Raw genomic sequence first — 27,543 nt, 5'->3', positions numbered from 1 at the left:
TTTGTTAAGGAGACTGTATTTTTGGGTATCACATTAGATGACAGATTGCAATGGGGGCCCCATATAAAAGCACTTTCGGGGAGACTAAGCTCAGCTGCTTATGCAGTTAGACAGATTAGGCAGCTAACGGACGTAGGTACGGCAAGGCTTGTTTATTTTAGTTATTTTCACAGCATAATGTCTTACGGCATTTTGCTGTGGGGGCGAGCTGCGGATGTAGAATCAATTTTTATTTTGCAAAAGCAAGCTATTCGAGCAATATACATGTATAACCTGCCCCGTCGCGAATCTTTGAGAGAACTATTTAAAACTATAAACATTCTTACAGTGCCTTCTCAATTCATTTACGAAAATATTATGTATGTAAGAAAAAATCAACAATTGTTTGAAAAAAGAAGCGACAGACACAATTTTAATACGAGAGGTAAAAATAAGTTAGCTATACCGCAATTCCGATTGTCCAAAGTGCAGAAATCCTTCATGGGATTTTGTGTTAAGTGTTACAATAAACTACCAACCACCATACTGAATCTGAACGAGAAAAAATTTAAATCTTGTATAAAGCGTGAACTGTGTAAACAGGCATATTATAAACTGTCAGATTATATTGAAGATAAAAATGTGTGGCAGCATGTTGGTCCGGCTCCACTGAACACTCGCTCACACTAGACAATGCTCTAATACGATCACTAGTTACACGTTAAATTAAAGTAGTAGGCAATTTATTCCAATGTAGTCTAGGGATCCTGTGGCATCAAGCAGTTAACGCAAATGCACCGAATACCGACCGGTGATCGGCGCGGCGAACAAAATCCTCCAAAAGATAAACAAAATATTCAACATCGTATAATAAAAAATGCTTTTCCGAAAGTATATTAAGTACGAATTAAAAATATGTTCATAATTTTGGCCTTTTACGACTATTTTGTACCTATATTTCGATTTAAACTCTTACGCTTGGAAAAATACTAAAGTCCCCGTATACCGACCGACTGCCGACAGATGTCCGTGATACCGACTCCTCGGGAACCTGATACCGACCGACCCAAACGCACATTGTAAAATCAACTCTATTACTTAGCGGTAGAGTAGAAATTCGTAAAACAACAATATTTCAAAAACTATTCACGCATTGTTTTTGGATTCGATACTGAAATTACGATAATGATTTTTAAATTTAACATAACATTACGTTTTTTAACGCTCGGAGATGTAAGCAGAGAACATACAATGTGACGTCTACTTTTCAACCTACCGTGTAGGTAGTTATTTATTTTTTAATTAAGTTTCCTAGTATTTCAGCATAAGATTTACCTACATCATGTCGATCTTAATTTATTATGCCTAATAAAGAAATTGTTCGTATTGGTTAAATGCGAATGGTCTTTAAATACCTAAGATACCTATTAAAGATACGTAATTAGGTAAATTCGTGACTAAACTTTTGTATGTACCTACCTATACATTACATACTATGTATCGTACATATGGTAGGTACTTATTTTATTTACTTTACTACTTGTAGGTTGTAGGTACAATAAATCTCCGAAGTTATTTTCGGAACATTATGTGTCGTAGGTATTACGTACAAGTACTATACCTATTACTAACGTTTTTGTCGTTCATCCCGATGACTTACCGATGATGTGCTTATCATGTAATTTAAAAAAAACACCAAAACCTATATTCCCTTAGTTAGTCGGAACAAGGGACAGGGAAACAAATCGTATCCAGACTACGACCAAACCTGTATTTGTATAATAAAACGTCTTAACTGAAATTTATACCATTTTTTTAGTTACTTTCTACTCTACTATTACTTATTAAGTTGTAACAATATCGTATTCATGAAATTCTTCGAAATAAACATAAAATATAAAGGTTTACTTCTAGCAAGTCTTTGTGAAGGAATCGTAAATATATCGGAAATATGTCAATTTGAAACGTAAATTACAAAGAATCCATTATAGTTAGCATAGGTCGGATACCGGTCTAATATCTAAGGATAGCTTTAAGAATAAGAAACTAATCACAAAACACTCCTAAAACAACCCACGTTACAGAAAATTAGTGTCATTCATAAACCTTAAAATTCCGTTTACCGACCAATTTGGTCGGTATTCGGTACGTCGTCATTTTGTAGGGCTCCTTATTCCGTCCAACATAAATTTATCGATAAATCTATAAAAACATGGAATTTCTGTATGCATATTGAAATTATAAGGACTTAATGAACCAATAAATCACATAAAGTAAATACATTCTTAGTTTACCCGAGTGATCATCGTCAAAATCGAGATCTTTTATTTCACTGATTTATGTTTTTTTCGCATGAAAATTTACGCAAACTGCACCTTTTTTATATTTCGCAGGACAGTCGGAATGTGCGTTAACCCCATAAACCCAAGTTTTGACTGAAGGTGAATGATGAATTAATGTATTGAATAAGGCGTATTTCAAGACTTTCGTGCGATAAATACACAAATTAGCGTAAATAAACTAAAATGGTCGGATAGAGGAGGCCGGTCGGTAACCGGTACCTTTGCGTTATTTATTATTTTTTTATTTGAAAAATTAAATTAAAGATTATTTTTTATTTGTATAGAAGCATTATTTCAAAATTGTAAGTGTACATATGTGGGCACTATGTTTGAAACAACCCGCTTTTTTAATTTATATTCTTTACAAATTGGTTTTATTGTCCCATAGTTTTGACGTCGTATTGTCGTTACATTGTTCCTACATATATAGACAATAGGTAAATGATCAAATAATGTATCAGAGATATTGTAAAAAACATTTTTTGAAAAGAGTAACGATGGAGTTTCTTGCTCGTTCTTCTCCATTCGAAGCAACACTTTGGAACGAGCGCCTAGCTTCACTGACAGACAGACTGACGGACAATTCAATTTGACGTTTCAAAAGTGCCTAATTTAGGATTAATTGAAATAAATGCTTTGACTTTGACTTTGACTTTGTGTCATGTGTATGTGAACTTGTATGTTTGTAAACGCATCCACGATACAGGAAAAATCCTAGTATGGGCTCCTACGTTGCTAGTATGGGGCAACGTTTTATAAAAAACAATCTTTGTGGGTCACAGAATAGTAAACAGTAGCACAGTTTAACGGCTCTTTCTATTACATAATACATTCTTCAGCCAATAACCAGCACCAAATGATAAACGGGTCATTAACTATGCAAAAATAGTTTTAGTTGCTACCTACATGCATTTTCCTCGTGACGTTTAACTAGAAACGTTTCCGAGTATTATTTTCGTTGCTAACTAACAGTTAGCGTTGTGTTTCAAACAGTAAAACAGTAAGAAACCATCTAAAATATCTTTTGTTATCTAGACGCTAAATGAAATTTCTTTGATCAAAATTAACTGCGTGATTTCCAAACAACAAAATCCTATTTGTTTTAAAATGGCCGTCATCATAACAGCCCAAAAATACTTGCTAAATTAATATTTATTTCCTAAACACTAACAAAATTGAATGATGAATGACTTTATTCAATGATCTATTTTATTTTGTCAACCGTTTGCGCCTGCGCAGCCACAGACGTCCATGAACTCTGTATGACGGTGTGTTTTTCTGACTTTGTTGACTTCCATGCCATATTATGCGGGACTGATAATTTGACGTGATGATAAATATATTACTTAATATGAATCTGTATATAAAAAAAATGATATGGAAATGATTTATGTCTGAGACGAAATCCTGCTGTGCAACGTAGTGTAGTGTACTTAAGTAGTTTATTTTGTGGATCGAGACGTAAATTGTAGAAATCAATTCATATTCTTAATTCATATTTAGTCTTCCCTATTTATTAATTACTGACTAAGCAAATGATAAAATAACAAGAATTTTGCAGCAGTTCGTCCAAATCATGATGACTTACTCAATGACCGTACAATTTTAGGTCAGTTCACAGAAGAGGGTAAAGTCCGCTTCTTTCGGTACAGTACCTCGTTATATGTATAATACACATTGACCTAGTCCTTCGAAGAAAAACAGGCCTAATGTTATCACTACATAGTATAAAACAAAGTCGCTTTTCCTGTTCCTATGTCCCTTTGTATGCTTAAATCTTTAAAATACGCAACGGATTTTGATGCGGCTTTTTTAATGGAGTGATTCAAGGAAGGTTTATATGTATACATGTATACTATATCACCATTGCACCCATGGGAAGCTGGGGCGGGTCACTAGTATTATGATAAAAGGCATCTTTACACGTGGCTTCAAGCAATATACTGTAGGTATATAATTTGCAAAACGATTATGCATTAATTTTAAAAGGATATCGTGGCAAATTATCCAGCTGACGTACATACATTGTAATAAGCACTTTACCTACTGATCCATAGTAATCATTTTTGTATAATAATATGCTACTGCACGCGATGGCTCTTGTGGCAGTATCAAATGTTTTATTTTCTCTTTATTACTAGTCTCTGCAATTTGATGACTAGGAGCAGTTAGGTCTATTTTGTAACTTGAAGTGACTTCGTTCCTATTACCTAGTTATGTTCTTACTTTAAAGAATTTGTTAGGGTAAACCTAAGGGGTTTGGATGTGCTTATTTTGAAAATTAAAGCTATGCGTTGCTGCTTGCATCTCACAAAACTCAATTAGTTATCCAGGTGCAGGGTCCTTCGCATTTTACGAATCGGTCATTCTCTAGTTTGACAAACACATCAGAGACAAACATTTAGAGGCATACAGTATGGACTTCCTTAAAAAAAAAAAGATGATACAATACCAATCCAAAGGTTGTTCAATAAATTATCTAGCGCGATAGGACTGGTCAAAGTACATTATTTTGTTGTAATATAAGCAAAGAAAATAAATAAAAACATTACATAATAAATGTTAACGATAAAGACACAAAAATGCGTCAAAAATAGCCATTTCTGATTCCGAACAATTATCGCAAAGGTCTTTTAAAAGAAACGATTCTATCCAAAATTTGCTATAAAAGATAATGAAATCAGTTGCTTATCAAAACAAGTTCTTAGTTATTGGGGCACGTGATATCTCTGATAAGCTTATCTCTTATCAGAATAACAGATCTGTTAAAAGCTCAAAATAATAGTGAAGGTTTTGTTTTGAAGCTTGAACATTAACGTTAATTACATAGGGAGCTATTACTGGCCCCTTACTGGTGCTGAGGGTAGCCACCGGGTGGATTCAGTGAGGTAAGAATCCCATACTCCTTAGACTTTTATCTCCAGAAAGCTAGACGCCTTTCCAAGGTTTCCCCCGTCATTGAGAAAAATAACATTACAGACTCTCGATTCGGTCATCTGGGTGACTCATTGGCGATGCGCAAGCGACCTATATGAGCACGGCTTCATGGAAGCATTTACACTCCTTGTGATGATGAGCAAACATATGGACTAAAATGCATCTGCTCAATTTAATCTCCTTGCTCTAGTTGCCTATGTTTTGAACCCTGAAAGAGACTGCGTTCACTTACTAGCTGTTAACCACTCGACTGCGCGTGATATGATAGCTCTTTCAGTTATAACAAACACTGACATCATTGTTGTCCAAAAGTATGATCTTTATCTAAAGGAAAAAATATAGTATTAAGTCGAGAATATTTTTTAGTAACTTTATGGTGTGTAGTTTTTATTTCAGGAATAAAAATGAAGGCTCCGTTATCCCGCCTAGCTTAGTTAAAAACTTATTTGTTACTTTTATCAGGCGTAGTGGCGTCAATGATAAGCCTTTTATCAGAATTACTGTCTAATGAAGTTTAGAACAAAAAAATGTATGACACAATTGTGTATAAATATGATACTTTATGTGTTATCTTTATACCTTGGGAGGATATAACTAGCTTACTGTTTAGGCTTTAACCATATATCTGTCTTTGTTTGTCCTTGTCATTTGAGCAATGTTGTGTATATAGACTTAGCCATATTTGGCAGTTATTAAATAAGCTCCAAGTGGAACTTCCAATCTGTGTCATTCTTCGTGCGAGTATCTATAATTTGTAGTAACATAATGACCGTTGAGATGAATTGTTCATGAGTAGAGACTGAGTCTAGGTAACCGTAGTGTAGGGCGCCCTCCAGCTAGGTGAAGTGACGATATCCGCGTGGCTGGCTGTGGTTAGATGAGAAGAACTGAACAGCTAGTGGCGTGCTATTGAGGAGACTTATACATTACATAGCAGTGAACGGCAATGGGCTGGTGATGATGAATTAACTATAACAAAAGCATTTGAAATCCCAAATACCATTTATATGATAAAAACAAGATACAAACCAACCGAAATTAGTTACCATGCAATATCTCCTACGAAACTAAAGCTAAATATTGATCCTCCATTCGTAAGCAACCGTTGAAAGCAAACTACACAACGACCCAAAATCGCAGAAGTTCGTAATCTGAAGATCTAATAATACGCTGGCGAACTGTACTAATTTTGGAATTGCCGAAGCACTTACTGTTAACATTCATTTTGATTAAGCTCAGCTTTCACTCTCAATATAGACCAGATGCTCTGAATTCCACATGTACGAAGCTGCGCAATGTCATTTGTCTTCTACTTGTTTTACAAGAGGAATTTACTTCCATCCATTGGAGCGTTTATTACAAACCTCCTAAGGACGTTTTTCCAAAAAACATCTCCTCATGAATATGAGCCTCTCGCATGGCTTGAAACTAGTCGAGTTCCTCGTCAAACAGTTACGTGAATAAGCCGATAACATACTAATTTAGTATGTCTCACGAAAGTTATAATAAAATTAAATCTTGCCTCATTCATGTGATCCTATAAAATCGAACTCTTTATTTTTCATGGTCAGTAAAATGGCGGAATTGGGAATTCAATTACTATTCGGTTTCTAGTATATTTATGAGAGGATAATAGTTAGTTTTAATGCTGTTAAAAACCGAAATTTTTCTCTTTGTAGTTAGTCCAATTATATCACCTACAGATTGGCTGATTACCAACGCAATGATTACGATGGGTGGCAGAGCGTTATTTTGTCATATTCCGCTAACAGCTAAAATTCACGATCGATAAATCATAACAAGATAAATGTACTGTACTAAAAATATATATGACTAATCGTATATTTTGTTCGTAGTAACTAAATTTGGTGAAGCATATTATATATCATGGGTGCATCGATTGCTTTGACGTAAGAGATACGCTATCAGTGATTGGAGCGAATAAAAATTTTCTGTCCAATATCGGACTTACATGTTCAACCATTTCATTATTTTTTGTGTATTATGTTTAATATTCTTCCGTAACCGCCATACTCAGAGTCAGATTTAATGGTTACTTAAACCAGTCCTTTTTTTGAGTGGGGAAAATCATCCAATTAGTTACTTCTCCCGCCTTCGACTAGGCGAGAGGGTCAGACTCTTACTTACTCACTAAAAACCACCCCGTTTCTAATCCTGCTTTTCGAGCTGGAGCCCCGGTTACTCGTTTAAGTAATCGCTAAATGTCTCTGAGTACGGCAGTAAGGCATTTTGTTAGATACTCACCTAGATAGTACACACACTTTTTGCGTCTTAAAATTGTTACAGTTACCTGTTTTACATCTCTAGTAGTTATTATTTTTATCTTCCTCGATTATAATTTTGTCAGTTAAACATCAAAGCCGGAGCAATAAAAAGTAATTACTTCTTCAGTAAACATTGAATTTTCATGCTAGTTAAATACGCTACTATTAACTGTGGTTTATTTAAAGATTTAGAACTTGTTTAATGGTTAGCCAAATAGCTTGTTAGTTGAGATAGACAATTCATTCTGACTGCCTCGTTGGCCCAGTGGTTGCAAGTGCGACTGCCGGCAAGTTGTCTCGGGTTCAGTTGTATTGCTGGCAATACTTCGCCCGAAGTCGAAAGTCGAAAATCGAATGGTCTTGCAAAAACGCAAGAACAAGACCAAGACTGAATTTGGGTAACACTAAAAGTGGGTGCTCATTGTAAAGTGGCCTTACGTGTCATAATGTGCACCTCTGCCTATCTTCGGGGATAAAAGGCGTGACGATACAACAACAAGAACAATTAATTCTGTGTAGGTAATTATAAGTGGATGTTGACCGCTATCTGAATACTCGTATAATATTAAATACACATATTAAAGTGGGTACGTTCAAACAGATAGATAGATGTGTTTAAATTAAACCTTTGTTTCGAGTGAGGCGCCCGGCGGCCCACAAATGCGTTGTGTTGAATATCTATTAGTTTTGACGGGTGACACAATAAGTTAAACACAGCGATACATATTTATGACGCACAGCCCTTCTGGTGGACTTTCAAGAAAGTTGAATGAGAGATTCCAGTGTCTTCCAATTTTGGAAGCCGTTGTTTTGAGAATTCAAGGTTAAATATTGTTAATAACTAGTTTCCTTCAATGGTTTCTAAATAGCCTTAACCAGTACAATACACTGTATACTGATGATGTTATGATGATATGATGTAAAACAACCATTTTTGTTAATGATATTAATTTTGAAACAGTCTGTTTCTTGAAAAATACTACACAGCTCCAAATGAACAAAATCATGACGATCTAATGATGTTAGGTATTATGTTTTCACTCTAGACTCCTTAATTTGTGTGGGTAGCTCTGAATGCACTAACTGCTTGTAGGTAACCTATATTCGTCTCCTCTAATTGTAGCAATACGTTCCGTATCACAAATCCTAGTTAAAAGACCTCCAAATCAGAATGGCTCCATTCCATAGTCCTTGCAATTTCTGGAGCTGGTGTACTAAATCCTTGAGTTTCTTTCCAAGTATTAATTTAGAATGATGTCTACTGGGTGAAAATATTATGGAGGAAAGTTCCCTGTTAAATGCGCCCCTGGCGGTTTCCAAACGACGAAAAGAAAAAAATAAAAGGCACAAGGTTGGGATGAAAATTGTAGTCAGTTGAAAAATTCGACTCAAGTTTTTTAGGTCTCCCAATTACCTATTTGTACAATTCTCCTCTTCATATTACAATCGGATGTTTTCTGGACCGCCATTATTTAATTTAAAAAGTCCAAAAAGCCTTGGTGTATCATAACAGAGCGTCTGACCATGTCGAGCAATTACGTTGCACTGAACAGAATGCAGATTTAGGTCAGTTCCGTTGTCTCCACGTGTGACATTATTTATATCGTTTATGTTATTGCATGCGGTTCCTGCGTGGCTTCTGCTCTTCAAATTTAGAAGTGTCATCCTCATTTTTGAATGTTTAAATTGGCATATGAGAGACAGTCCCCTACCCCATCTGTTTGTTCGTCCAGAGCCAAAAATCACTGCTGCTTAATGCGTTTTGGTGTCATGCTCTCATCGGTAAAGAAATAAGGCTTGAAAACGGTTTACTTAAGTTGTTTTATAGTTGATTGGTTAAGGTTTTTTTAGTATCTACCTCATGCGAAGTTGCGAGCGGAAATCTAGTTTTAAAACTGTCTTAGATTTTTTTTCATAACAAGCTTGTTAGTTTATAAACTTGCTCATTACGATAAGTTATTCAAAGAAAAGTTTTTTTGTGATACAGAATACTTATTTATGTGCGCTGTGCTAAAAGAATCCAGTGTCTCGTCTCATTAGCGACAGAACTACATCCTGTCGGTTTAACTCAACGAGACTCGTTTTTATGCAATTAGTCGGGAATAATCATTTTAAATATGTCTTCATTAAAAACGAGAAGCTTCAATCAATTGCATTGCCTCATATTTTGTTAACACTGATTGAGTTATGTATTCGTACCAATTCTTTATCTAACCAGATATACTCACCTACATAGGTATTTTTGTTTTCCATTTTTGTATCATAAATAACTGCAAGTGCACTAATCGGACATTGATCGTATGTTTTATGATAATGTAAAAATTCCCTTTCAACATTGATATCTTGTTTTTCGTCAAAATTGACTTAAGTGTTACATCTCCAGACATTACAATGTTTTCTAAATAACTAGACAGATTGCACTCAAGTGTAACTTCTAATCTATCACCTTTGGTCCAACTAAGATAAGTCATAAGTCGTCATCGTGGAAAAATCAATAAATAAGTCGCATTATCGTTTTTCTCTTTGCATTTCGATACAATATGAGAATAGATATCTATGAATTAAACTTAAAATAATTCATAAAATAAAATTATTGTATATCAGTCGCCAGCTAGACTTACCAGGGTCGAATAATTCAATGTTATCTAATAATTTTGTTATTATCAAGTTTTTGCTACTATGGCTTTTATCCTCAATATAGATAAGAACATCTTTGCTGCTATCAGTTGCTCGCTGTTTTTGTACCTCGATGGACTGTTTTGCGGTTCCCTGTAAAACGAATGCGAGATTTCGGATTCCAAAATGCTCGTAAACGGTTTTGGCGAGCAGTATCCTCTGGAGTGCCCCGTAGCTGGGGTTTATGAGGATCCAGGATGGAATTTGCAGTGCCCGATGGCAAGTCAGTGGTCTCGGCAGCCAGTTAACCCTCAGTGTAGTTATGGTGATTATAATCCGAACCTTCAAAGTCCATCAGTGCAGTGTTTTAGACCGTTGGTTCCTTACGGACATGAGAATGTGGTACCGTATTATCCAGTTCAGGAAGTGTACCAGCAGCCAGTGCAATTTGTTCCTCCTCGTCCCATGATCCATAACTTGCCCTGCCAAGAGCAGCCGGCTTGGGATTATAACAGCATGTGCTATAACGTGGACGGTCAGCCATGTCAGTACACGACTGTAGTCGACTTGGAGGATTTCATGTAAGTTTTGATCTTCCACCTGCCAGTATTTTCTTTTCGTCATGTTTGTTTACTTTAAACTTATTAAAAACTCAATGTTTTCATGGTTCGCCCGAACACGTGCGTTTTAATTTTTAACCAATAACAATTTGATGTAATTACGTAAGCATTTCTCCTTTATGCGACCACGCTGTCGATGAAGAAGCAATTTTTTTCAGTGTAACAAGAAGAAGCATCTTTTTAAATAAAACAAAAACATAAAATGATACTTATATTGTAAGCTTGGTTTCCGCTGTATATCTTAAAACAACGTTGCCTCGTCAAAAGTAATAAAGAAGACGTATTACATTACAAAGAGCTCTAATTAACGAGAAAATTAAGAATTAATCACTTCATTGAAACTCTTTGAAGCTGTCACCAGCAGAGTTAGACGCTGCGTTCATTCAACTTGTGAATTTTTGTAGCTCTGGTGCTCTAAACACGTTTCAAATGTTGTTTTGACTGGTTCAGTTTCCTGTTGATTTATTGCTATAGAAATACTTACGCACTACGGAAATTTTAACACAAATTAATTTGTAAATAGGTAGGTAGGTACTTAAAACTGATCTTTTCTTTGTATTCTAAAACTATTTTTAGTTGTAACTTGCGGAAAAAGGAGCTAAATAGGTACCTACTATAAACTTTATTGGACAGCCCACTTCAATGTTTTGGACATTATCTAATCGGCATCTTTTTATCTTATTGCTTCACCAATAAGGTCGAAAATGGGGTGATGTAAAAGTATCGACGGTGAAATGATGTTTTACCCTTGTAGTTAGCACGAAGGTTACATTTTCATTGGTTTGGTAATCAGTGGAAGTCCGCCAAAGATTGTATCAGGTGATGCCGCGTGATGGGCTGCATTCTTACAGAAGCACATGGTTTTCTAAAGAACTGAACCTCGTGATTTTCTGAACTAAAAATATCGAACATTCTTCCGAAGTCACATGAGGTTTTACTATTTGTCAGTTTAGCCCACTCTATGTTTAGAGATTCAATGAAGACGGTGAAATGAGTCATAGAATACAATTCGGTGTAGTAATAAAAAAATGGACAGTGAAATGGTGTTGACTACTTTATCGTCGGCATAAAAACATCTTGTTTTTGCTGAACAAAAACTTGGAACTCAAACGTGGATCAGACACAGTCTGTTGTCCGATAGGCATGATAACGTAACCTCTCTATGAGTGACCCACGCATCAAGGTATCAACAGCGTGTTTATATGATATCACGTCTTAATGATAAACTTTGTCACGTACATTAAACGCCGCACTTACTGCTGATTGGTGACTTTTTGGTATAAAAGTACCGGCTTGTCTGATAAATAAAATTGTTTATCTGCCTTTCTCCTGACTTTTCTTGTCATCAATGAGTATTATACAAAATTATTTGAGCTAAAAGCCTTTATTGTTAGTAAGAGCTGAACCAATATAGCTGTTGGTGTTACTAGCCGTATCTGGAACTACGGCTACCACCTAGCGGGTTAAGGCAAGAGTAGGAACGGGGATTTTTAGTCATTAAGAATCTGACACTCCATTTTGCCTCGCCCAACGCAGGCAATGAATGCTCCTCCCTTAAAAAAGTCTAGCGGTAATTATCTAGATCTTAAAAGTTGAGTGAAATGGATCCTCAGAGCTTGGACCACCCTTAAGAATTTCCTAGATTTTGTTTCAATTACAAGGTTCGAAATAGTCTTCCATGTTTTGCTAATTATGTTCCATTGTTTCCAAACAAAGCAAAGCGTGCGTGTATCCACGCGGAAGAAATCCAAACGTCAACAATGTAGCAAATGCTTTAGTTATCAAGTCGATACTAGCACTTCAAATAATCTCAATACATAAAGGGAGCCTTAACAAGCAATCATGTTCAATAAATGTAATTATAATCTTTATTGGACATTAATTTAATATACTTCGTCTCATAATTACCGCCATGTTGACTGACACCGATGTTTCACAAAATGGCGCCCAAGTTGGCCCCAGGCCACGTGTCACGTTTTCCATCTAGATTAATTACATTTTAATCACATAATAATAGTTTTTCTTAGGAATAATTCAAAATTTTAATTGAGGAAAATCGTTAAAAAAATGTTTTAATGTATTGTATTGTTTACATGGCCTTCTTTATTTTGAATTTGCCTAACAGTTCTTTTGAAAGTCGTTAAATCAATCTTAGTGCCGATGTCGTCTTGATTTATAGCGGAATTTAATTATTTAATTGATGCGAAGCCCGGAACTGGCTTTGTTTATTCGTTTTCTTGTTTCTTGGAAGAATACATTTATTACATTTATGGCGTTAGCATCACATTATACAATTTGTTTACGTGCCTATCGTACAGGCGTCGTAGGTGCTTCGAGAACATTCTTACTCGTCTAACAACATTGGTTTTATTATTCAACTATCTACTTTTACCCGCTCTGCTCGACTCCTATTGATCATAGCGATGATGTTTTAGCCTATAGTCTTCATCTTTAAATGGACTATCCAACACAAAAATAATCATTCAATTCGGACCAGTAGTTCCGGAGATTAACGCGTTCAAACAAACAAGCTCTTCAGCTTTTGTATTATAAAGAGTACAATATAGGTGTCAATTTGAACAAAACTGTATCAAATAGCCATTAGGTTCCTTTTACTTTCGTTCCTAAATTAGAACAGGTATTTCCAAATGAAACATAATTAAATTCCCCTCATTTTCGTCGTACCTACTATTATTTGATTTAATTGCACAAAGCGATGTTTCCTATAGCAACCTGTTTATTTATTTACCAAGGAACGAATGTAATTTATCGTTTTCATTATCAACTCTAGTTTGTTAAGTAATATCAATAAATACGGTAATATATGCTCAGTGTTTTGTGAATTGTTCCAAAATGTCATTGGGTTGGTCAGTTCCAAAATTGATTACCAGTATCTTCAGTTTTATCTTTAATTCAAGATTATTTGTTTTGGAAATGATAAAGTTCGCAAGTGGATTGGATTTACGCTGTATACGATTACATTGTTGCATCTGTTGCGTAATATTGATACAATATTTTGAAAATTAAAAGAGTTCAATCCAAGAGACTTACTAAAAAAAATTAACCATGTTAGACCATACTGCTTATTTCCTTTGTAGTCATTCTACTAAAAACTGTATTCAACCGTTTCGTATCGGGTTCCAACAAAATTGTTTAAGGAAATCGTTGAATATATATCGGAAGTTAACCTTAATTGTCCAACTCAGATGCGGAAGAAAACCTTCCATATAAAATTCAGTTGCTGGACTGCAACTACAAAACAATAAATTTAATATTTGTTACTGTTATCACTTTTAACCACATTAATTATATAATTTGTCATCCACTGCTCAGCTCCTTTTAGTCATTGCGTGATGTTTATAGCCTTCCTCGATAAATGCATTATTCAACACATAAAGATTTATTGAAATCAGACCAGTACCTACTTCCGGAGATTTTCGAGTTCAAACAAAGAAACACATTCAGCCTTTAGATATTAGTATAGGTAGATATAAAATATATAATAAATAAATTTAATGTTTATTCTAGTCTACTATATCACTTTTAACCATATTGATTTTAATTACTCTTTGTTCACAAGATCATACATAGTAGACTTCCTTAACGACTATGATCTTGATAGGTCCATACGCCATACATATTTATTATTTCTGTCTAGCCGGCGTACGCGACTAGAAACAAATCGGTTTGCAGAACTAACGTCATCGCGGACCCTCAATTGGTAGACGCGAGCGTTATTTTTGCAATCAGCGCCAATTGTGTCCTTACGTACCTAGTTAGTTGCACCTCCATTAGCTATTGTGAGGCTATTTGCTTCTCGTTCCTTAGTTATGATGATATTGACCCAAAAAACTGTTTTTATCACGTGTTTCTTTCCAAATAATAATGGCTTCCGACTAAAATCTGACAAGTTTTTATGTATTTTTGCAATTATCGAATCAAAAGATATGATAAACGGGTGATTCATTTGCATAAAATACTGTTTGAAATGATAAATTGTTGCATTAAATATTTTTTATTGGCTGGTTTGCTATTTTGCACTTGTCGAAACCTGTTCCGGAAAAAAATTAATCGATTTGCCACAATTAACCTGTTGCTATTCCGCGTTCATGATTTACTTTCTCCTCAAAACAATCATTTGGTATCATAGTATTGGCTGTTTAAAAGTCAATCCTTACATTGTTATTGAATAATTTTAATAATTCAATTGTAAATGCTTCTATTAAAACTATTTGGGAAATTCCACTGGCCATATTTCTACGTCTACTGTTTATCTCCCCTTAGTAACCGATTGAAGTTAGAACACTTACGATAAACCATATCTACATTGTATCCACTTTTCATATAATCATTTCTATTCATTTTACTTTTAAGTTCATTTTTAAATTGTCTGATTTTGTCGCTTTGAGCACACAAATGGAACAGAGGATTGAAATCGGATTCGCTGTGCGCTGTCTTGGACTGTAAAGTCGAATAAAATAGGGGCAGGAGGCGAATGAATGTTTATCTCTCTTTTAAATTATTTTATTTATTAAAAGGTTAACAAACAGGCATTTTGATTAAAGAAAATTAAACCATGTTAATTACACCTTAACGTCTCAATTAAGGCGAACAAGTTTTTTTACGTTTTATTCCATTACCCACAAGTGATTTAATGTTCCGATCGCGTTTGTTTACGGCTTAGTGCTTCTAAATTCCAGAGCTTCATATATTTTTCCTCAATCTATTGCACTCTACCATGTGTTGGTGTTATCAGTAACACCAAAACTTGGTTTATCGTCTACATTGTTTGTTTACCTATGTTGTACACCGTCTGCTCCTAATTTGTGTAATATATTTAAACTAATAGTATATGTGCTATAGTTTGTTGTAGTTAGTTTAAGTGTGGCAGAGCCATGCTTCGGCGCTAATGGGCCGGCTCGACCGGAGTGATACCACGTCCTCACAGAAAACCGACGTGAAACAACGCTTGCGTTGTATGAGTGAGGTTACCGGAGGCCTAATTACCAATCTTCCCAATCCCCGATTCCCCAACAACCCTTAAATTCCTAACCCCCAAAAGGCCGGCAACGCACTTGTTACGCCTTTGGTGTTTCAGGTGTCCATGGGCAGCAGCGATTGCTTACCATCAGGAGATCCGTCTGCTTGTTTACCGGCTAAAAAAGTTACTTGTATATTTTATTTTTCCTTGCATGACAATAATAATTTGCAGTCTCCAAGCGTCGACCTGAATGCTAAATTGAACCTTCAGCTCCCCTTGAGTCTTCAACAAGCGAAGATTTAATAAATTGCTGTCGTCAAGATGTCGACAGATTTTCCAATTGTTTGTTATTGATGTTCATTGAGATATAATTCAAATGTTATACAATATTTCAGCGTTTGATTTGAATTCTTTATCACTACTGATTTCTGATTCCAAAACTGTCACTTATCTTCGCGATTGCCCTTGAATAGCGTTGAAATTTAATATTTCTGACACGTTTTCTATGAATGTTATTGTGAAAACTGTACGAAAATCCGTTCGGTAGTTTCAGACTTTATCGCGTACAGACAGACAGTCAGACGTGACGAGGAAGTTTGTTCTATTTACAGATAAGTGAATGGCAACTTCCAACCACGATTTTATTGTAGGGTTTTGTAAGCGGCAATACTTCACATAATAAAATGTTATTGACTTCTTATTTTATATTATCTTAATATATCGTTTAGATAAAAATAAACTGTAATATAAACGCCGATAACAATTCTTCTGGAACCTGCATTAAAGTACTGTTACTATGAATGTCAAAATTTTCCTGAACAAAGATCTTGTAGATTAAGCTTTATTAATATACACATTGTCCATCAAGATTATTGCAGTCAATTGCACGATATGCATTATCAATAGCTGTAAAATGGCAGACAAAACAAACATGGATAAGAAAGTTATTATCTCACCACTATATTATGCGGGGATCAATAATGTTGTGGTCTTTGGACCATGAGTTATAATTAGGCAGCTGTAAAGAACAGAACAGAAGAACAGCTATTTGGATAAACATATTTAATATGATTCTGCGTTCTGTATGTTCAGTCAGTAGTTACAACAACCGGTAACCACTGGTTAGCTACTGAGCCGAGCAATGGTTACAAAAGATATGCCTCGGTTAAAAACTGACTGCGTTTAGTTATGTAAATGTAGGGAGCATCGGATCATAATCGACGCTAGCGCCAATTTGGCCTTCATAGTTTTAGGTCAGCTGCAGCCAACGGTTTTATAGATGTTTAACAACTTTTATAAGAATTAGGCCACTGTTTAGTTTTATATTAGTTTCGTAATATCGTGTCGTATTTGAAATCAGATTATTTTTATCTTTCCTACTGTATACTTTTCCTGATGCCAGTGTTGATAATATTGACGGATAAAACTATTTTAGTCTTCTACTAGTTGTGTATATGTTTTTTCTTCTTTCTTTCACTACACCTTTTCCCTAAACAAACACATAAAACGATATTGGCCCTCAGTTTTCCGCCATTGTATCTCAACTAACTACGTAACCATGAAAAGTTTCACACGGGTCCATATCATAAATAAATTATAACGTATGAGTTGAACGAGTGGCTTCACGAATTCTAAACACGTATGTCTTGTCTACTTACGTCAATGTAGTCGTTGATTCAATATCAGTCTGCTCTAGCTAAGCGATTTGCGTTAGCGGACCATAATCTCTAGTTCTTTCGTCATTACTTGGATATAAAAGTACTTGGGTAATGTGTTTTATAAGGATGAACATAAATAAGTGTTTTGAGCTCATAACTAAGTAGTTTTCTGGTATGTTTTTAAAGTGGGAATATTATCATCCAAAGACTTTTCCTGCCTTGGGCACGGCGCAAAGGAGTGTCAGACTCTTACTGACTAAAAACCACCCCGTTTCTACTCCAGCTTTTCGAGCCGCAGCCCGATATTCCGCTAGGCAGTTTTTAACTGACATTCAAAAAGCAACATTCTCAAATAATTGATACAAAATAATCCGCTAGGCAGTTCACAGCAGAACTAGTTTTCTTAGACTCCTAAAAAGGGCAGAAGAAAATGCCATATGGTTTTTGTTGTTACACCGATATTTTTCACTGACTTCAAAAAGAGACATACTCAAATTGATTGATACAAAATAATTTGCCTTAGCCTAAAGAAAACTTATGCAAACCACAACGCAACGTATGGTTCAGGTTAAAAATAAATTAATCATACGCAGTTCCTACAAACATATAGAATAATTTTATAAAAATACTTAATACTGCATCAGCATAGTCAAGTTATTTAATTTCTACGCATTTTACTGTAAAAAGTGATGATGTGTGAGTAAAATTGGTAACGTTTAGTAATATGATGATCATGTTTGTATTGAAAATATACCTTCAACTGCATCCGTATGTGGTGTGATTATTTTCTTAGTATTGTTTGTGTACACGGCTTATTTTTATAAGTAATCAGTAGTTTTATATTGAATTGTGTAATATAATACTGTATGCCTACCTTTGGCTGACTAGACTGGTTTAATTCCAAGATTGGGCTTTGTTTTGGGCTTCTCAATTTAAGTGCAGTCTCTAAACAAATGCCAGGTCGCGATTAAATCTTGTTGGTTGTTAGATTACTAGTCCTTTCCAACATCGAACCACAAGGCTATCGGCGAAGCGCCAAGCTTGTGCGAAGTGCTAGGGAATGGAATTCTTTGCCGGAGTCTGCGTTTCCTGATGGGTATAACCTGGATGAAGGATTGCTTATGGGCAGACAGACATGCTCCATCGTAGGCCGCATCATCACTTATCATCAGGCGGTATAGCGGCCAAATGTCGAGCCATCAAATGTAACAAATAAAAATGGCATTAATAACGTAACTGACGAAAAATGAAAAAGTGCTACATCACCATATTGGGCATCTTCGCTTCTTAACATTCTAAAACGAATTGGCGCCATGACACATTTTCCACAAAACGGTCTACCTTAATTTTAAATCTATCACAGACCTTATTAATAAATACAAAGTCAAATTGATAAGGAATATCTATACTTAGTCTTAGTTAAGACGTTGTTGTCGGTAACCCAGATAACCATTTCGACAATTTGTGTTTCAAATAGACGCCAAGTCTGGGGATTATGATATAACCAGTTGTTATCAGATATTTAGTAGTCTGGAGCTTTGGACGACCTAGCGAATTTCCAGGGCGCGAAGCAGGAGTAGGAACGAGATGGTTTGTTTTTAGTTAATAAGAGTCTGACACTCCATCTTGTCTCACTAAAGACGGGAGATGTTATTAATATGCTTTGTTATTTTATCCCCTAAAACAACCAAGAGATATTCAGTAGTGGATGTCTTCCGTCTGATGATTGTAGTTTCTACACTATGTATCTAATCATTGAATCAACTGTGGTATTTTCAACTACCTGCTTTTTTATAGTAGTCAGTTGCAACCTTGTTATTTTAAATCCGATGTTAATAACCTGTTATACATAATAAGTTTACGGCAGGATTTAACCGATTAAAGTTTTTTTAATAAAATCTTCCCCTGATCATATGGAATCCCCGGATGAAATAAGGTCTTTTTAACGATTTCTTACGCTTGAACTTTGAAAAAGGTAATAAATCTAAATAGCCGTTAAATATTAATTATAGTCCTACGGTTGCACCTGTTTTGACTGAGTGAGATAGACATTTTAGCGTTGATAAGTCTGCGTTTGGCTACCAACCCGCTTAAAGTACTTGAAGCTTATTTTTAAGATCGAAAACAACCATCCCAGTTATTTGTCATACAATCTACGGCATTCTTCATAGGTAGACAAAAACACAAAACCCAATGTCTAAGAATGTTTGTATTTGTTACGAAGAAACGTAAAAAAATCATAATCAATTCTATTGTGTTTCGTAGGCAGATGACAAATGCCTTTATTCAATAACCAGTATTATTATGAGACTTGACAATGTTTCTACTTGCTTTTCCTCTAAAATAACTACATAATTATAAGACTATTATAATATTAGACCAGAAATAGAAACCTACTAAATAATTAATAACGATATAACATTGTTATCATTACAAACACTGCCCAAACCACATTGGTCGTTAAGACAAAATAAACAAGGAGAACATCAGTTTAAAAATGCATTTGTGACTTTGGTGACGCATTTCTTAAATACGCTATTTGGAGCAGATATGGCCGACGGTGCCTAATGACAAATTAATGGAATAAAGTTAAAATCATAGAAGTTCTAGCTCAGTGGTTCGCCACAGCGTCGGGGTTTACATTGTGTTTAGAATTATTAATTAAAAAAAATAATATTTTGATTGGTGAAAAGTGTGGTCGTGTCTAAAATGTGTTTACTTGATTCCCCCCAATATCCTGATGATAGGGATAAGTTGTGTGGTGTTAAGAAAAGGTAGTGGTTATTTTTTGTAATAATTTTCTGTCTTTGTGCATTTTTTTAAATTAAGATTATCGTATGAAAGTGTTGAGCCTGATTGGATGAACACTTTACTTTCATTTGAATGCTTTTAAGATAATTTAAGCAAAATTAGTCAATCGTAATTTTCTTGTCATTCCACATTTGCCGTCGTAATTTTCTTGTCAACTTTAACAATTTATTTTAAAATGTTTTAATAACGTTTCGCAATTTATTTGTCTATCTATTAAAATATCCCAATCCCAAAAAGAATAATCTACAGGCTGTATTATTATTTTATGTATGCAAACAATTTCCATTTTAATTTATATCGTGTTGTCTGTCAAAGCGTGATGTTTTTGCCTTGATGGAGAACAATAGCGCTCAGATTTGCTCTAATTTTTCCGCTCAATCATTTTCGCTTGAATATTTATGCAGTAACAATGTTGCTAACATGAAATCGTGATTGAATGTGTTTTTATTACGATATAAATGTGTCTTGTTGTTTAGAAGCAATGGGTTTTCAATCTACAGTTTAAATTCTACAAATAGGCGTATTATTATACTTAAATATAAAATGAAAAAAATTTGTGCTTTTATTATCCACTGTTTTTTTGTATTTTTATCGAGTATAAGTCTCGACACTTTATGAATTTCTGCTCCATAACCAATCTTGTACTACAAAAATAATCTTAAACTTTATTTCCATTTTAAGTATACGTCTAGTTTCAGTTACTTTTGTTATCTACGTTTAACTGTTGTTGAATAAAATAATTAAAATACATAATAATTACGATCATCATGGACCCTATAAGTACAGCCAATAGGCTCAAATAATAACTTAGTAACAATAAAGCTATTCTTATAGATTTACCACCAAAAAATGAACTTCTATTTTAAGTCTCTTCTTTTTCTTCTCCAGGAATAATGAGAAAAGGAAGGAGAAATCTCGGGTGGCGGCCCGATGTCGACGCACTAAGGAGATGCAGATCTTCGCAGAGCTGACTGCTGCTCTACCAGCTCGTAAGGAAGAAGTGGAGCAGCTTGACAAAGCCTCCGTCATGAGACTAGCCATATCTTACCTCAAAGTGCGAGATGTGGTGTCTTTGCGTGAGTATTTTTTTTTCTACATATAACCAACTAGTAGGTGGGTGATTTTCCAGAAAAAAAAACACAAAGTTAACGACGTCATTATCCTCAACCAAAAGTTAACAATTCTGCTGATTGAAACACAAAATTTGGTTTCAATAAATTAATTCGCGATACTGCTCTCAATCCAATAAAAATAAGGATGATAATAGGATACCACGATGCTTAATAACGCGGGAGAAAAATGATATGTAAAATAAATATTAGAGTTTTTTGAAAAATCACCCAGGTACCTATTATACCTGTAACTTCGGCCATGAGGCCAAGTCCATAAGATTCCCGTCTGCAGTTTTACCCGCTTGGTTAAAACCAATTATGCCTCTAAATCTTCCTCCAGGAATCACACCACCTATTGGTGAATACCACACAAAATACGTCCGCAACTGTATAAGGATTTTGAGGAAACATTATTAGGTAAAGGTCAAAAACAAATTCCGTATTAAGCATACTATGGCCTAAAATGACACTTTTTAAGGAAAACCCAACACATGTCACACAGCAACAACAAATGTTACAATAGCTATTTTGAACGTTATTGTAGACAATTAAAAGCAAGTCTTAATTAATATCACAACCTTATATACAGTATTATAGCACGCTCAACGCAGATTTTTTGTGTAAACAATTAATAAATTAACAACGGCACCAATTTAGACGCATCACGGAAACGTCTTCGAATTTTTAACTTTATCTTTTTATCATAAAGTCGAAATTCTATTTTCGCGTCTGTACTATTCAGATAAATACAACAAAGCATTATATTTATCTACGCCATGCAAGGATCACGTGCAATCGATCATTCTCACACCTTAATTCACTTTGTATCAGTCAAAGCTTTAAGTAAATCCTAGCATTGTTTGATAAAAATAAAAATAATGCATTGTTTCATTATCCTTTTTGGTCATAAGTCTATTTTCTTAATTCTCAGTAACTGTAGTAAAGTGTCATCGTCGGTATTTGGTAGCAGCTATTTCGACAACCATGAAATAATTATTATGTTATCGGCTTACTCACGTAACTGTTTGACGAGGAACTCGACTAGTTTCAAGCCATGGTAGAGGCTCATATTCATCACCAGCAGCGCGACAATCGCCGCGTCGTAATTAATTTAGTATGTCTCACGAAAGTTATAATAAAATTAAACCATGAAATAAAACACCCTTTGATTGTAAATTTAGAAAATGACGCGACTCGCGAGTATGTTGTGTTTGTATGAAAAGCGGTGATGTTTTTCTTGTTGACTTGTTCTGTGGGTGTGGCTCATAGACACTTTTTTTTTAAATATCGGTCTGTAAAAAGATAAACCTCTCATTGAAGCTCAAAGCGGATTACTGAATGTTTTGTTTTTATATTTTGAGTCATGTTTATATTTGTTTATATCGCGATGTCACCTTTGTATATCTGTTTTATAATATTAGAGATTATTTAAAGCTTGCAGGTAGATTGAGGCTAGCAGTTATCTACTATTTATTGTCTATAGTTTAGTTATCTCTACCAAAGCATTAAATCCTTAGTACGTGCAAATGATTTGTCTATTATCACTTGCCTTACTTTCCATTGCTGTAGGTTAAATTAAAACTGCAATTAGGGTACAATGTTCAGTGTACATACATAACCTCACGCCTGTCTCCCATGTCAGAGATAATGGAACGCCAATTGCTACGAATCTTACATACTTCTTTCGCTTCATCTACAGTCAGTCTTTTATGCATGCTCGTCGGTTAAGCGTACTTTAAATTTGTTCTTCTTTAATATATCGCCTAGGCGAGCCGAGGCGGGAATAGTCATTGGACGATTTACTTGCCTCAAAAAATACCTTAAACTAGGTTAACGTCTCAATATAGTAGCGCAAAAACTCTCATTGTAACTACAAAAAGTCCGTTAAAGGACATTTAATAACCTAGAAATAGAAAAAACTATAAGCTGTATAACAACATCTATTTCCCTACAAAATACTTAGGCCATTAAGGCACACAACCACAAGCTATCAACTTATTATAATTAACTTGACAAACTAGTATAGAAACACGTTTTGCTTAACCACTTATTAAAGTGTGATGAAAAACTGAGTTTGATTTATCTTGTTGGACCTGTACTTTGACCTGGTCATCGAATGACGTTGTATGGCTATAAACCTTTTGATTATATACTTAAAAGAGGAATTAACTTGATTAATTTACTACAATGTTATTATTATACTAACTACGACGCGGTTCCAACCGCTGCTAGGCTCTTTTTCACAAAAAAATCACGTTAATTTCTCTCTTTATGCCGTGAAACACGGACAAACAGACACACACTTTTGCATTAATAAATATTGACTATAAATGATAAATGTTTTTTTTTTCGCTATTAACTTAACTCTTTTACACGCCAATCTTTTAAAGTCCAGACTAATGTCTTAATACTAATATATGACTAAAGTCCGACACATTGTGAATAAGCCACATTCTTGAGTTGCTAATCTAAAAGTTAGTTCAAGCAGGTCACATAGGTACACAGACAGAACACAAAACTGTTTATATTATACCGATCCTTTACTAGAGCGATGAACTTTGTTGGCTTAGACGCAATGATAATCAAATTAAACAATAGTAGTCGTCGTTGGAATATTGCCAAGCCACCGTAACGATCCGGTCGCACTACTAAATGCTTTCGAGTTAACGACTGTGTATTAGTTAAATTATATTATTTATTTGTTAGGACTAAATGGTTTTGGCAAATGAATGCTGTTAGAAATATGTTTTTTGTATGAGATTATCCGGTAAACAAGTTAACGTATCATCTGATGGAACAATAGGCACTGCTCATAGCAGAACACCTGAAACACCAGATCTGTTACAAGTGCATGGCCAGCCTTTTGGGAGGTTAGGAATTTGAGGATTGTTGGGGATGAGGGATATAATGAAGCCTCTGGTAACCTCACTCACACGACGAAACACAACGCAAGCGTTACTCGTCGGTTTTTTGTGAGGCTGTGGTAACTTATTTTTAGTACGGTGTGTTCTTTCTTATATGTGTGATATAGGATTTATAACGTCATCCGTTGATTTGTTTGTCGATCGTCTATGTCCCTTTATTTATTACTAGCTACTTCTGCGCGGTTTCACCCGCTCTGCTTGGCTCCTAACAAACGAACTCTTCAGCTATATTAGTATAAATACTCTTTGGTCTATGTGCTACTACTGTCATCTATCACTTGCCATGTGTCGCCACAGTATCTAATTAACATTAGATCTTCAGGTCTTACCATTATACATCTATAATGACATGGCATGTTTTAAATGACTTATTATTTTGTGCCATATAAAGTACTGAGGTTTCAGATTGACGTATATGATAAGTGTATTTATTTATGCATTTTCAGTAAATATTACTAATAGGGAAATTCATTAAATGTAGTAATAAATAACATTATTATTATGTTTTAATTATAATATTGTACTGATTTAGCACTTCTAAGAATTGCCAGCTTTATGAAGTCATAGTTTAAAGTTGGTATATCAATTTAACGCTATAATAATTTGTTGAAGTTGCCGTGTGTCGAGTTTCTATCCCGGTACTTAGTAAATCTACTTAACTGGGACTTGTTATGACTTATGACATTCCAAAAATATAATTCTAGAAAAATCTGTTTGTAAGAGAGAGTAGCTGTTAGAAAAAGCTATACCTACATAGCTACTATCTAATTAATTATGGTTGAAACTATAATTTCATGGCTTCAGAAAGAAAGTATATTTTTATAATATTTATCAAGAGGCATACTAAATTAATCACTTTTCATTATGAGTAGCGTGCACAGACACGGCGTCGTCGCGTAGCCTAATGACAGTAGGCTCGTAAAAAAGTATATGTGTGAAAAATATACTTTTCTGTTTTTCTTTCTACCGCTGCACATTTCAGTAACCTCGTCTGCGGTGAGCCTTACTCTAAACACAGTACACATATTTAATTATTGAACAATTGTCCTTGTTGCCTCATAGGATGTACATTAAAAATCACGCGTTAAAACCGCAACCAGACTTATTGGTACTTATGGCACGCGTTGATTTAATTTTTCATGGCGCAGGCGCAGCCACGCGCTGTAAACCGCATTGACGTCATATGTACGTCCGAACTATTCTACTGGTCGTACAAAACTTGCATCCTTAATATTTTTTCGCAATTTTTTTCATAATTTGACTTCCAAATTTTCTGCTTTATTGACTATGCAAGGCTGGTATCGTTCACCAATTGAGAAGCAAAACACGTCCCCTGATATCGATCTGTATTGAAACTATTGAGTCATATACACTTTTTGCGTAATCGGTTTATCCAAAATTGCGTCTAAGTACTTGTTTTTAGATTTAAGTGCTTTTTAATGTACTTACCTACTCAATTCCATTAAAATGGTGGAAAATACCCTGTTGCTTGTATTACAAAATACAAGACTTACATATTATACTGTACTATCAATGGCGCCCATCTTCTGCTAAAAGTCAGTGACTTTTATGATAGTATATAATGTTTGTGTATTCTGTATTTCTTTTCACAATCTCATCCCTTTCATATAACATCCGAAATGTATTCAAAACTAAACAAATCCTTACCGCAGTTTCTATTTCTGGTCAGATTAACCTCCACCATCTGCATGCATCAGTTTTGAGGTTTATGCACCAAACAAACGCTATTTAAATATGCAAATGAGGCTTATTTATCAACCAGCATGTGCAGAATATGGCAGATTTAAGTAAATCGCTCTACCATACGTATGGACGTGATTTATTCGCGTTGAAATTCTGCCACGGTTGCATTGTATACGTCCATTTTGGCCTCAAATTGATAACGTTTGTGAGACGATGATGGAAAACTATGTGGCACTTTTAATGTTTTTGACGTGTCATCTCCTGTATCGTGGGTGTGTTTAGAAACGTACAATTTCACATACACATGACACCCAGACCCGAAACATCAATTTGTTACAAAAGAGTTGCTCCGTGCGGGAATCGAACCCGCTACATGTTGCGCGGCAGCCGGTTGCCCAGCCACCGCACCAACCGTGCAGTCGAAATAATTGTTTGTTTATAGTCAAGGTTATTGTGTGACACGTTGTTTTATCGCCATTTGGATGTGCAAAGCAGAATCTCCTTCTGGATTTTCCAAAATCTAAGCCTTTTTGGCGAGTTATGTTACGAATTCTGAAGAGTAATGGGCAAGCCTTCGAACAACTGAACCTTTTCCAAATCACGGTTGTGACACGTGCCGTGACTCAGTCTTATTTTGGAATCTTTGTTCAAGATTAAGCCTTGAATTGCAAACGTGTAAACATCTTAATTTTGCTGCGTATTGCGTTAATATTGTTTCAAGGATTACAATGTATCGCTCCTAAACTGCTATGTACATTTTCAGTATTCGAGCTTATATTGTAAAGACCTTAAAATGAGCTAAAACAAAACTATGGAATCACATTTTGTACCCCAATGATTTGAATTTCTGGAGAAAAGCAATAAATCATTTTAACCGCATACAAAACACACCGTCTGTTTAAAATACTGTTAAAGCCTTATATCTAATTTTCCAAAAAAAGTTCTCCTATTCGTTTCTATCATTATATTCAGTTATCGTAATCTATTCTACTCGTAAAAGGCTTTAAAATTGCGTTTTTCAAATTCTTTATTTTCTTATTCCAGTCCCCGAAACTGAATCGGAGCATCCGAAGATGCAGAACCCGGAGGGCATGGAGGAAGTATCAACAGAGCTCTCATACATGAAGGCTTTGGACGGCTTCGTGCTGGTGCTGTCCCAGCAAGGCGACATCGTGTACTGTAGCGAGAATATCGCCGACCATCTCGGTGTTTCACAGGTAAGATATTAATGTGATGTGTTGGTATTTGCACTCTGGTGGTTGTGTAATCTGTGTCTTTTACAAGATGCGAACGTGTTGATTAACGCCGATTTTAATAAAGCGATGTTAATACAAAATTTGCGTCTAAAAACCTATTTTTTAACAGAAACTCAATAGAAACTAGAAACTAACTAGAAAAATAGAACTGGGTAAATTTACATCAATCCAATTACTGTTAGAATTTTTCGAGTACAAAATTTAGGGCATTTAGTGACCAATAGATGAGTTTGATAAAATAAGTAGGTACATATGAAGAAATATTTTTGACTGACATAAATAAAGTCTCATAGGTATAACCATTAACCACACGTACAG

General features: G+C 35.0%; 1 protein-coding gene across 11 annotated transcripts in view; it reads left to right on the top strand.

Annotated features, from left to right (window-relative positions):
• Positions 1 to 27,543, top strand: part of LOC118275745 (hypoxia-inducible factor 1-alpha) — a 104,523-nt gene that overhangs the window by 8,753 nt on the left and 68,227 nt on the right. For 5 of the 11 annotated variants that reach the window (XM_050695369.1, XM_050695370.1, XM_050695363.1 and 2 more), the window contains exons 1-3: positions 10,270 to 10,740; positions 21,118 to 21,305; positions 27,014 to 27,186. In XM_050695369.1, the coding sequence (XP_050551326.1) occupies positions 10,346 to 10,740; positions 21,118 to 21,305; positions 27,014 to 27,186 (756 nt within the window). In that variant the 5' untranslated portion in view covers positions 10,270 to 10,345. Of the gene's footprint in view, positions 1 to 10,269; positions 10,741 to 21,117; positions 21,306 to 27,013; positions 27,187 to 27,543 lie in introns of those variants that run through there. The other 6 variants (XM_050695368.1, XM_050695367.1, XM_050695365.1 and 3 more) reach the window with 2 other exon arrangements.

The sequence above is a fragment of the Spodoptera frugiperda genome, chromosome 8 (genome assembly GCF_023101765.2).
Source record: "Spodoptera frugiperda isolate SF20-4 chromosome 8, AGI-APGP_CSIRO_Sfru_2.0, whole genome shotgun sequence".
Classification (NCBI taxonomy): Eukaryota; Metazoa; Arthropoda; class Insecta; order Lepidoptera; family Noctuidae; genus Spodoptera; species Spodoptera frugiperda.
Note: the sequence above shows the minus strand (reverse complement) of the source record. Positions and strands in the feature narration are given on the sequence as shown.